Here is a 12,294-nt window from a genome sequence, read left to right as displayed (position 1 = left end):
GTCCCCAAATCCGGCCCGGGAATGTCCCCATATCCATCCCGGGACAGGACAGGGACAGGACAGGGACAGGGATGGGACAGGGACAGGGACAGGGACAGGGACAGGGATGGGACAGGGACAGGGACAGGGACAGGGACAGGGACAGGGACAGGGACAGGACAGGGACAGGACAGGGACAGGGATGGGACAGGGACAGGGACAGGGACAGGGACAGGGATGGGACAGGGACAGGGACAGGACAGGGACAGGGATGGGACAGGGACAGGGATGGGACAGGGACAGGGACAGGGACAGGGACAGGACAGGGACAGGGACAGGGACAGGACAGGGACAGGGACATCCCAGCGCTGCCCTGAGCCGTAGGTATCTCACAGTTCCTGATTTTTGACCGAATTCGATAAAACCTGGCAAACTCTGGCGCTCTCTCGCTGCGGGGCACGCGGAGCTCCGCGCTGGGGACAGCCGGGGACCGCGGCGGTCACCGAGGTCACCGAGGTCACCGAGGTCACCGCGGCGGTCACCGAGGTCACCGAGGTCACTGCAGCGGTCACCGAGGTCACCGAGGTCACCGAGGTCACCGAGGTCACCGAGGTCACCGAGGTCAGCGCGGCTCGTCCCCGCAGTTGGGGCGCAGCCTGTCCCCTGCCCAGCGCAAACAAACCCTATTCTGGGCCTGGCCCGGCGCAGCCCTCGGCCCACGCGCGACAATTACAGCGTCAGCGGCGGTGCCAGCGCCACATCCCGGCCCGGCCACCGCCGGAGTGGCTCCGCCTGTCCCCTGCTGTCCCTGCTGTCCCCGCTGTCCTCGCTGTCCCTGCTGTCCCCGCTGTCCTGGTTGTCCCTGCTGTCCCCTCTGTCTCTGCTGTCCCTCCTGTCCCTCCTGTCCCTCCTGTCCCCTCCTGTCCCTCCTGTCCCTCCTGTCCCTGCTGTCCCGTCCTCTCCCCGCTGTCCCCTCCTGTCCCCTCGTGTCCCCGCTGTCCCCCGTGTCCCCGCTGTCCCCTCCTGTCCCCTCCTGTCCCCTCCTCTCCCTCCTGTCCCCTCCTGTCCCCCCGTGTCCCCGCTGTCCCCTCGTGTCCCCGCTGTCCCCTCCTGTCCCCCCGTGTCCCCGCCGTCCCCCGTGTCCCCGCCGTCCCCTCGGGCATGGACCCCGCGGTGCCCAGGGCCACGCTGAAGGTGCTGGGGCTGAGCGCGGCGCTGCTGCTGCTGGTGGCGGCGGTGACGGTGGCGGCGGCGGTGGCGGCGCGGCGCTCCGAGGCCCTGGCCAAGCTCCGGGGCTGCCGGCAGCGGGCGGCCAACGAGAGCCGGGAGCTCGGGGCGCGGCTGGACGAGCTGCAGCGGCAGCGGGAGCGGCTGCGGAGGGACGGGGACGATCTGCGCCGGGAGCTGGCGCGGGCACGGGGGGACAGCAGCAGGGACAGGGCCAGCCTCGGGTCCTGCCGGGAGCGGGCGGTAGGTGGCCCGAGGCATGGGACAAGGGGGAGATTGGTCGTTTTGGGGTGGAAATGGGATGGGGAAAAGGGGGAGATCGGTCGTTTTGGGGTGGAAATGGGATGGGGACAAGGGGGAGCTTGGTCGTTTTGGGGCGGAAAACGTGAAGGGACAGCACCCCCTGTCCCCTCAGTGCTGTACCCTGTCCCCACACGTGGCTGGAGGGATGGGGACAAGGGGGAGCTTGGTCGTTTTGGGGTGGAAATGGGATGGGGACAAGGGGGAGATTGGTCGTTTTGGGGTGGAAAACGTGAAGGGACAGCACCCCCTGTCCCCTCAGTGCTGTACCCTGTCCCCATAGGTGGCCCGAGGCATGGGACAAGGAGGAGATTGGTCGTTTTGGGGTGGAAATGGGATGGGGACAGCACCCCCTGTCCCCTCAGTGCTGTCCCCTGTCCCCACACGTGGCTGGAGGGATGGGGACAAGGGGGAGCTTGGTCGTTTTGGGGTGGAAATGGGATGGGGACAAGGAGGGCCTTGGTCGTTTGGGGGTGGAAATGGGATGGGGACAAGGGGGAGATTGGTCGTTTTGGGGTGGAAAACGTGAAGGGACAGCACCCTCTGTCCCCTCAGCGCTGTCCCCTGTCCCCACACGTGGCTGGAGGGATGGGGACAAGGGGGAGATTGGTCGTTTTGGGGTGGAAATGGGATGGGGACAAGGAGGAGCTTGGTCGTTTGGGGGTGGAAATGGGATGGGGACAAGGGGGAGCTTGGTCGTTTTGGGGTGGAAATGGGATGGGGACAAGGGGGAGCTTGGTCGTTTTGGGGCGGAAAACGTGAAGGGACAGCACCCCCTGTCCCCTCAGTGCTGTACCCTGTCCCCATAGGTGGCCCGAGGCATGGGGACAAGGAGGAGCTTGGTCGTTTTGGGGTGGAAATGGGATGGGGACAAGGGGGAGCTTGGTCGTTTTGGGGTGGAAATGGGATGGGGACAGCACCCCCTGTCCCCTCAGTGCTGTACCCTGTCCCCACACGTGGCTGGAGGGATGGGGACAAGGGGGAGATTGGTCGTTTGGGGGTGGAAATGGGATGGGGACAAGGGGGAGCTTGGTCGTTTTGGGATGGAAAACGTGAAGGGACAGCACCCCCTGTCCCCTCAGTGCTGTACCCTGTCCCCACACGTGGCTGGAGGGATGGGGACAAGGGGGAGCTTGGTCGTTTTGGGGTGGAAATGGGATGGGGACAAGGGGGAGATTGGTCGTTTTGGGGTGGAAAACGTGAAGGGACAGCACCCCCTGTCCCCTCAGTGCTGTACCCTGTTCCCACACGTGGCTGGAGGGATGGGGAAAAGGAGGAGCTTGGTCGTTTTGGGGTGGAAATGGGATGGGGAGAGCACCCCCTGTCCCCTCAGCGCCGTCCCCTGTCCCCATAGGTGGCCCGAGGCATGGGGACAAGGAGGAGCTTGGTCGTTTTGGGATGGAAATGGCATGGGGAGAGCACCCCCTGTCCCCTCAGCGCTGTCCCCTGTTCCCACACGTGGCTGGAGGGATGGGGACAAGGAGGAGCTTGGTCGTTTTGGGGTGGAAATGGGATGGGGACAAGGAGGAGCTTGGTCGTTTTGGGGTGGAAATGGGATGGGGACAAGGAGGAGATTGGTCGTTTTGGGATGGAAATGGCATGGGGACAGCACCCCCTGTCCCCTCAGTGCTGTACCCTGTTCCCACACGTGGCTGGAGGGATGGGGAAAAGGAGGAGCTTGGTCGTTTTGGGGTGGAAATGGGATGGGGAGAGCACCCCCTGTCCCCTCAGCGCCGTCCCCTGTCCCCATAGGTGGCCCGAGGCATGGGGACAAGGAGGAGCTTGGTCGTTTTGGGATGGAAATGGCATGGGGAGAGCACCCCCTGTCCCCTCAGCGCTGTCCCCTGTTCCCACACGTGGCTGGAGGGATGGGGACAAGGAGGAGCTTGGTCGTTTTGGGGTGGAAATGGGATGGGGACAAGGAGGAGCTTGGTCGTTTTGGGGTGGAAATGGGATGGGGACAAGGAGGAGATTGGTCGTTTTGGGATGGAAATGGCATGGGGACAGCACCCCCTGTCCCCTCAGTGCTGTACCCTGTTCCCACACGTGGCTGGAGGGATGGGGAAAAGGAGGAGCTTGGTCGTTTTGGGGTGGAAATGGGATGGGGAGAGCACCCCCTGTCCCCTCAGCGCCGTCCCCTGTCCCCATAGGTGGCCCGAGGCATGGGGACAAGGAGGAGCTTGGTCGTTTTGGGGTGGAAATGGGATGGGGACAAGGAGGAGCTTGGTCGTTTTGGGATGGAAATGGCATGGGGAGAGCACCCCCTGTCCCCTCAGCGCTGTCCCCTGTTCCCACACGTGGCTGGAGGGATGGGGACAAGGAGGAGCTTGGTCGTTTTGGGGTGGAAATGGGATGGGGACAAGGAGGAGCTTGGTCGTTTTGGGGTGGAAATGGGATGGGGACATGGAGGAGCTTGGTCGTTTTGGGGTGGAAATGGCATGGGGAGAGCACCCCCTGTCCCCTCAGCGCCGTCCCTCCCTGCCCTGCCAGGGCCGGGGGCTGCTCCATCCCTTGGGAATTCCCACCCGGAAAGTTCCAGCCGGGATGGTGAGCGGGGAAACGGGCACAGGCACCTGGGGGGGCACAGCCACACCCCAAAATCGAGCTCGGGGTGCTCCCGGGGGGCACAGCCGCCGTGTCCCTGCAGGGGACACCCCAAAATCGAGCCCGGGGTGCTCCCCGCCCCGTCCCGCTCCCGGCGGGGCCGCCGGTGCCGGTTCCGTCCCTGCCATCGCCCCGGGCCGCTCCCGGCGGGGCCGCAGCTCCCGGTTTGTCCTTCCCGGGTATTTTTAGCTGCGGCTGCAGCCGGGAAAGGGCCCGGAGGAAGAGCCGGGTCCCGCCGCCCCTCTCGGGCTCATCCGGCTGAACAATGGCCCGGAGAGGCTGGAAAACGTCCCCGTTTCCCGGGGCTGGCGCCGGGAGCCGGGCAGGGCTGGGCAGCCCCTCGGAGAGCCATGGGGACCCTCCTGTCCCCCCGTCCCCAGCGGTGGCACCCGCGGGGTGACCCCGGCCTGCTGGGACGGGTCGCATCTCCCCCGGGGTGGGTGGCACTTCAGGGAGCAGGGGCTGTCCCCAAACCCGTGTCCCCACCTGTGGAGGAGGATGAGAGGGACCCCCAGGGCCACCAGGAGCGCGGGGACACCTGGGGACACCTGGGGACACCTGGGGACACCTGGGGACACCTGGGGACAGCTGGGGACAGCTGGGGACAGCTGGGGACACCTGGGGACACCTGGTGACACCTGGGGACACCAGGGGACAGCCCAGGGACACCTGGGGACACCTGGGGACAGCTGGGGACACCAGGGGACATCAGGGGACACCTGGGGATACCTGGGGACAGCTGGGGACACCTGGGGACACGGGTGACCCGGGCTCCTGTGTGGTGGCCGTGCTCAGGCCGAGCCGTCCCTTCAGGGATCTCAGGATTGTCCCAAATCCATGAAATCCATGTCCCCACCCCTCCAGGGAACAGGAGGGGAGCGGGACAGGCTCCCGAGGCCACCAGGAGCGCGGGGACACCTGGGGACACCAGGGGACAGCTGGGGATACCAGGGGACAGCTGGGGACAGCTGGGGACAGCTGGGGACATCAGGGGACACCAGGGGACAGCTGGGGACAGCTGGGGACACCTGGGGACAGCTGGGGACATCAGGGGACACCTGGGGACACCTGGGAACATCAGGGGACAGCTGGGAATACCAGGGGACACCTGGGGATACCAGGGGACAGCTGGGGACACCAGGGGACACCTGGGGACACCTGGGGACATCAGGGGACACCTGGGGACACCAGGGGACACCTGGGGACACCTGGGGACATCAGGGGACACCAGGGGACAGCTGGGGACACGGGTGACAGGGACGCAGAGCAGCGGGAGGGCTCCGGCAGCCGCTGAAGGGTCGGGGCGGGAGGGGACACCGCCCGCCGATGTCCCCACGTGTCGCCTGTCCCCAGGCCGGGCTGGAGGCCAATGTCACCGCGCTGGGGGACGAGCTGGCGGCGCTGCGGCGCGAGCGGGCCCGGCTGGCCGGTGACAAAGTGGCCCTGCAAGGTGAGCCCCGTGCCCGGCGGGAGCCGGCCGCCGCTGCCCCGTCCCGCGGTGACGCCGCTGTCGCCGCTGTCCCCAGCGGAGGTGGCGCGGGGCGCGGAGCAGGCGCGGGGGCTGCGGCGGCGGCTGCGGGAGGCGCTGGAGCAGCAGCGGCGGCTGCGGGAGCGCCGGGAGCGCTGCGAGGCGCGGCAGCGGGAGCTGCAGGACAGCCTGTAAGGGACACCCCGTGCCCTTGGGGACACCCCCGTGCCCTTGGGGACACCCCCGTGCCCTTGGGGACACCCCCTGAACCTTGGGGACACCCCCGTGCCCCTGGGGACACCCCCGTGACCCTTGGGGACACCCCCGTGACCCTTGGGGACACCCCCTGTCCCTTAGAGACACCCCCTGGCCCTTGGGGACACCCCCTGACCCTTGGAGACATCACCCTGTAAGGGCCCTGTCCCCCGGGGGCACACCCTGGCCCTTGGGGACATCCCCTGTCCCTTGGGGACATCCTCCTGTCCCTTAGAGACATCCCCTGTCCCTTAGAGACACCCCCTGGCCCTTGGGGACACCCCCTGACCCTTGGGGACACCCCCGTGCCCTTGGGGACACCCCCTGTCCCTTAGAGACACCCCCGTGCCCTTGGGGACACCCCCGTGCCCTTGGGGACACCCCTGTCCCCCGGGGCCACCCCCTGTGGGGTCATTGTCGCCCTCCTCAGGGCAGCCACCCCCCAAGGCAGAGCCCCCTCCCCACCCCTGTGACACCCTGCCTTGTCCCTCCTCCCCCTGGGGACCCCTCTGGTGTCCCCAGCCGGGACAGGCCACCCCAGGGCTCCGCTGTCCCCACAGCCGGGACCACGCGGCCGAGCTGGAGGCGCTGCGGCGGCGGGGCCGGGACAGGGGCAGCGGGCGCAGGTGTCCCCCGGGCCGGTACTTCGGGGGGACCCGGGGCCGGGGCGACACCCGGGAGGGGGACAATCGGGAAGGGGACATCGCGGGAAGGTGGACAACCCACGGACTGGGAAATCCCGTGAGGGGCGACATCCCGGGAATAGGGGACATCCGGGAGGAGGGGACACCCCCGGGAATAGGGGACATCCTGGGAATAGGGGACACCCCGGGAATAGGGGACACCCCTGGAATAGGGGACACCCCGGGAATAGGGGACACCCCCGGGAATAGGGGACACCCCGGGAATAGGGGACATCCTGGGAGAAGGGGACACCCCGGGAATAGGGGACACCCCCGGGAATAGGGGACATCCTGGGAATAGGGGAAATCCGGGAGGAGGGGACACCCCGGGAATAGGGACACCTCGGGAATAGGGGACATCCTGGGAATAGGGGACACCCCGGGAATAGGGGCACCCCGGAATAGGGGACACCCCCGGGAATAGGGGACACCCCGGGAATAGGGGACACCCCGGGAATAGGGGCACCCCGGGAGAAGGGGACACCCCTGGAATAGGGGACACCCCCGGGAAGAGGGGACATCCCGGGAATAGGGGACACCCCGGGAATAGGGGACATCCTGGGAATAGGGGCACCTCGGGAATAGGGGACACCCCCGGGAGAAGGGGACACCCCGGGAATAGGGGACATCCTGGGAAGAGGGGACACCCCGGGAGAAGGGGACACTCCTGGAATAGGGGACCCCCGGGAATAGGGGACACCCCCGGGAGAAGGGGACATCCTGGGAGACGGGGACACCCCGGGAATAGGGGCACCCCGGAAGAGGGGACACCCCGGGAATAGGACACCCCCGGGAATAGGGGACACCCCGGAAGAGGGGACACCCCCGGGAATAGGGGACACCCCCGGGAATAGGGGCACCCCTGGAATAGGGGACACCCCCGGGAATAGGGGACACCCCGGGAATAGGGGCACCCCGGGAATAGGGGACACCCCCGGGAATAGGGGCACCCCTGGAATAGGGGACACCCCGGGAGGAGGGGACAGCCCGGGAATAGGGGACACCCCGGAAGAGGGGACACCCCGGGAATAGGGGACACCCCGGGAAGAGGGGACATCCTGGGAATAGGGGACACCCCCGGGAGAAGGGGACACCCCCGGGAATAGGAGACACCCCGGAATAGGGGACACCCCCGGGAGAAGGGGACACCCCGGAAGAGGGGACACCCCGGAGGAGGCACAGCAAGGAGCGGTGGCTTCCCTGCCATTGTCACCGTGTCCCCAGGGCAGCGGAACCCGTGCGGGACTCACTCCCCGTCCCCCCCTTGCAGGAAGGGCTGAGGCCCCGCAGCCCCCCGGTCCCGCAGCCAGCGCCACATCGCCGGTACCGCGGGGTCCCCGGTGTCCCTGCCGGTACCGCGGGGTCCCCGGTGTCCCCGGTACCCCGGTGTCCCTGGTGTCCCCGGTGCCGCGGTGTCCCTGCCGGTGCCGCGGTATCCCCGCCGGTACCCGCGGGGCTGGCCCGGCTCCAGAGCCGCCAGCGCAGCGCGGCAGCGATGGGGTGGGACACGGCTCCTGATCCCGCGGTCCCCGATCCCATCGATCCCTGATCCCACTGATCCCTGATCCCACTGTGCTCCCTGACCCCATCCCGTGTCCTGATCCCATTGATCCCTAATCTTAATTCCTGATCTCATCGTGTCCCAAATCCCAAACCTGATCCCGATCCTGCCGTGTCCCAGTCCTGATCCCGATCCCAATCCCCATCCCGATCCCGGTCCCGATCCCGATCCCGCCATGTCCCGATCCCGGTCCCGGTCCCAGTCCCGATCCCGCCATGTCCCGATCCTGGTCCCCATCGCGATCCCGATCCCGGTCCCGGTCCCGGTCCCGGTCCCGGTCCGATCCCGCCATGTCCCCATCCCGGTCCCGCCATGTCCCGATCCCGATCCCGATCCCGATCCCGATCCCGATCCCGATCCCGCCATGTCCCCATCCCGCCATGTCCCGATCCCGATCCCGGTCCCGGTCCCGGTCCGATCCCGCCATGTCCCCATCCCGGTCCCGCCATGTCCCGATCCCGATCCCGATCCCGATCCCGATCCCGATCCCGATCCCGCCATGTCCCGATCCCGATCCTGGTCCCGATCCCGATCCCGGTCCGATCCCGCCATGTCCCCATCCCGGTCCCGGTCCCGGTCCCGGTCCCGATCCCGATCCCGATCCCACCATGTCCCAATCCCGATCCCGATCCCGGTCCGGTCCCGGTCCGATCCCGGTCCCGCCACGCCCGGCCCCTCCGTGCTGCCCCCCCGTGTCCCCTCCCAGACACAGCCGGGTCCCTCCTCCCCTTTTCGGGGCGCTTCGGGCTCACCCCGGGCGCGCTTTTCCCTGGAATTCCCGCCGGGAGTCGCGCCCGCGGCGCTCGGGAGCCCGGGAACAGCGGGGATTTGGGGAATTAATTTGGGGAATCTGGGGAGGATCGGGCAATAAAAGCTGCGCTGCTCGCAGGACACCTCCCTGTGCCACCCCCTGTGCCACCCCCTGTGCCACCCCCTGTGCCACCTCCCTGTGCCACCCCCTGTGCCACCCCCTGTGCCACCCCCTGTGCCACCCCCTGTGCCACCCCCTGTGCCACCTCCCTGTGCCACCCCCTGTGCCACCCCCTGTGCCACCCCCTGTGCCACCAGCCCCATGTCCGCTGTTCCCCTGACCTCAATTGTCCCCCCCCAAACCCGAATGTCGCCCAAATTCCCGGGATTTCTCCCATCCTGGATCCCAGCGGCTCTGCCAGGGACCCCAAAACACCCCGAGGGGGAACTGGGGACCCCAAAACAGCCCGAGGGGGAACAGGGGATCCCCAAAACAGCCCGAGGGGGAACTGGGGATCCCCAAAACAGCCCGAGAGGGAACAGGGGATCCCCAAAACAGCCCGAGGGGGAACTGGGGATCCCCAAAACAGCCCGAGGGGGGCTGGGGGACAGAGCCGCCGCCTGTCCCGGGGCCGCTCCCGGTGAGTGTCCCCGCGCGGGGACATCGCTGCCACCGTGGCTCCGCCCAGCCGGGAATGGCAGAGCCGGGGTGTCGCCGTGTCCCCACCCTGGGGACACCCTGGGGACCCGCAGGGACTCGGCGCAGGGAAAAGGGCGGCCTTTGGGGTGGCACGGCCGCACCCTTGTCCCTCAGTGCCACCCCGGGGGTGTCCGGGGCTGTCCAGGCCGCTGTCCCCCTGTCCCCATCTGTCCCCCTGTCCCCATGGCGAGGGGATGTCGCGGTCCCCCAGCCCCGCAGGATGCCGGGGGGCCGGGGCGCGGGGCCGCCGGGCGCTGACCCCGGCCGGTGGCTGCTTCCTGCCCCGGCTGCTCCGCGTCCCCCGGGGACCGGGAAGTGTCTGCGATGGCCCGGCCGGTGCCGCTGCCGGAGCCGTTCTCAGCTACCGCCGCTTCCTTTTCCTGAGCTGCAAATAACAGTGAGTCACCCGCGGCCCCCCCGAGGCGACAGTGCCACCCCCGAGGCGACAGTGCCACCCCCGAGGGGACAGTGCCACCCCCGACCCCCCCCGAGGCGACAGTGCCACCCCCCTGAGGGACACTGCCACCCCATTCCTAAATTTACCTCCCCAATTAACCCCCCGCCGTAATTAACACATCCTCACACCGTGGGGACGCTTCTCCCAGTTCGGGAATTCTGTTCCCAGTTCGGGAATTCTGTTCCCAGTTCTCCATCCCAAACCCCACCCAGGTTTGGGGTTTGGGATCCTCCTGATCCCAGGGAGGATTGGAAGCGCCCCACGGGGACACCGGGGTGTCCCCTCTGTCCCCTCCCGGTAACGGGGGGCTCGGGGGACACCGGGGTGTCCCCTCTGTCCCCTCCCGGTAACGGGGGGCCCGGGGGACACCGGGGTGTCGCCTCTGTCCCCTCCCGGTAACGGGGGGCTCGGGGGACACCGGGGTGTCCCCTCCGTCCCCCCGGCGGCTCGGGGGGCCCGGGCTGCCGCTGTCCTTGGCACAGGATGCGGCCGCAGGAAAATCCAACTTTCCTGGAAGCCGCTTCAAAGCGCCCGAGGTGCTGGGAAGGAGCGGCTGAGGCGCGCCCGGCCCGCCACGGCGCCGGGGCCCCGCGGTCCCCTGTGCCAGCCCCGTGTGCCACCCCCGTGTGCCACCCCCGTGTGACACCCCCGTGTGACACCCCCGTGTCCCCCCGTGCCACCCCCGTGTCCCCGTTGTCCTCGTGTGCCACCCCCCTGCCACCCCCGTGCCACCCCCGTGTGCCACCCCCGTGTCCCCGTTGTCCTCGTGTGCCACCCCCGTGTCCCCGTGTGCCACCCCCGTGTGCCACCCCCGTGTCCCCCCGTGCCACCCCTGTGTCCCCGTTGTCTTCGTGTGCCACCCCCGTGTCCCCGTTGTCCTCGTGTGCCACCCCCATGTGCCCGTGTGACACCCCCGTGTGACACCCCCGTGTGACACCCCCGTGTCCCCCCGTGCCACCCCTGTGTCCCCGTTGTCCTCGTGTGCCACCCCCGTGTGCCACCCCCGTGTGCCCGTGTGCCACCCCCCTGCCACCCCCGTGCCACCCCCGCTGTCCCCACCCTGCACTCCCGGTGGGATCACCGCTGGAATTCCCGTGCCGGGAGTGGGAATTTCGGGGCGGGAGGCAATCCCAGACAATCCCAGAGAATCCCGGACAACCCCGGACAATTCCAGACAATTCCAGAGAATCCCGGACAACCCCGGACAATTCCAGACAATCCCGGACAATCCCGGACAACCCCGGACAATCCCAGAGAATCCCGGACAATCCCGGACAATTCCAGACAATTCCAGACCATCCCGGACAATCCCAGACAATCCCAGACAATTCCAGACAATCCCAGAGAGTCCCGGACAATCCCGGACAATCCCAGACAATCCCGGACAACCCCGGACAATCCCAGAGAATCCCGGACAATCCCGGACAATCCCGGACAATCCCGGACAATCCCAGACAATCCCAGACAATCCCGGACAATCCCGGACAATCCCAGGGGCACCGGGCACCGAAATGGGATGAGGGAGAACCGAATCCCGGGATTTTGGGGCGGGAGGCAATTCCGGGGATGCGCGCTGGGCACTGAAATGGGATGCGAGGAATGGAATCCCACTTTTTATCCCTTCTCCACTCCAGGAACAACAATCCCAGCACCCTGATCACCCGGCGGGATCGAATTCCCTGGAATTCCCACACCGGGGCTGGGAATTCTGGGGCAGGACGCAATCCCAGGGGTGCGCCAGGCACTGAAATAGGATGGAGGGATTGAAATCCCATTTTTTCTCCCCTTCCACTCCAGGAACAACAATCCCAGCACCCTGATCACCCGGCGGGATCGAATCCCCTGGAATTCCCACACCGGGGCTGGGAATTTCGGGGCAAGACAACTCCAAACAATTCCAGGGCGCACCAGGCACTAAAATGGGATGGAGAGATTGAAATCCCATTTTTTTTTCCCCCGTCCACTGCAGGAGCAATAATTCCAGCGCCCGATCTCCTGTCGGGATCGAATTCCCTGGAATTCCCACGCCGGGAGCGGGAATTTCGGGGCGAGACAGCTCCAAACAGCTCCAGAGGCGCGCCGGAACGGGATGGAAGGATTGAAATCTCTTTTCTTTTCTGCTTTCGCACTTGAGGAACAACAACCCCAGCAGAAGCTGCGCCCTGATAACCCGGCGGGTCGCCGGGAGCATCCGGCAGGGCAGGAAGGAGCCCGGCAGGAGGAAATATTAAATCCTGGGATATAAACACGGCGTCGGGAGCAGCCCCGCCCCGGCGCGGCCCCTGAAAAGCGGGGTCCCGGCGGGCTGCG

The 12,294-nt window shown here is 67.4% G+C and overlaps 1 protein-coding gene across 1 annotated transcript; it reads left to right on the top strand.

The window, feature by feature from the left end:
- Positions 1-467: 467 nt before the first annotated feature.
- On the top strand, positions 468-12,215 carry DRC12 (dynein regulatory complex subunit 12 homolog). Its single transcript, XM_085562269.1, has 5 exons — positions 468-1,449; positions 5,464-5,560; positions 5,637-5,769; positions 6,394-6,474; positions 12,119-12,215. The coding sequence occupies exons 1-5, from the start codon at positions 1,141-1,143 to the stop codon at positions 12,213-12,215; spliced, it is 717 nt and encodes a 238-aa protein (XP_085418395.1). The 5' UTR covers positions 468-1,140.
- Positions 12,216-12,294: the final 79 nt, after the last annotated feature.

The sequence above is a fragment of the Lonchura striata genome, chromosome 28 (assembly GCF_050655825.1).
Source record: "Lonchura striata isolate lonStrDom1 chromosome 28, ASM5065582v1, whole genome shotgun sequence".
Taxonomy (NCBI): domain Eukaryota; kingdom Metazoa; phylum Chordata; class Aves; order Passeriformes; family Estrildidae; genus Lonchura; species Lonchura striata.
This window is presented reverse-complemented; position numbering and strand designations above follow the sequence as displayed.

Bases quoted from the DNA above. Each gene is read 5' to 3' on its own strand.
- DRC12 (XM_085562269.1), top strand. From the start codon at position 1,141: ATGGACCCCGCGGTGCCCAGGGCCACGCTGAAGGTGCTGGGGCTGAGC. The intron at 1,450-5,463 runs GTAGGTGGCCCG...GCCTGTCCCCAG, and splicing joins GGTCCTGCCGGGAGCGGGCG to GCCGGGCTGGAGGCCAATGT. The intron at 6,475-12,118 runs GTACTTCGGGGG...TTCGCACTTGAG, and splicing joins CGCAGGTGTCCCCCGGGCCG to GAACAACAACCCCAGCAGAA.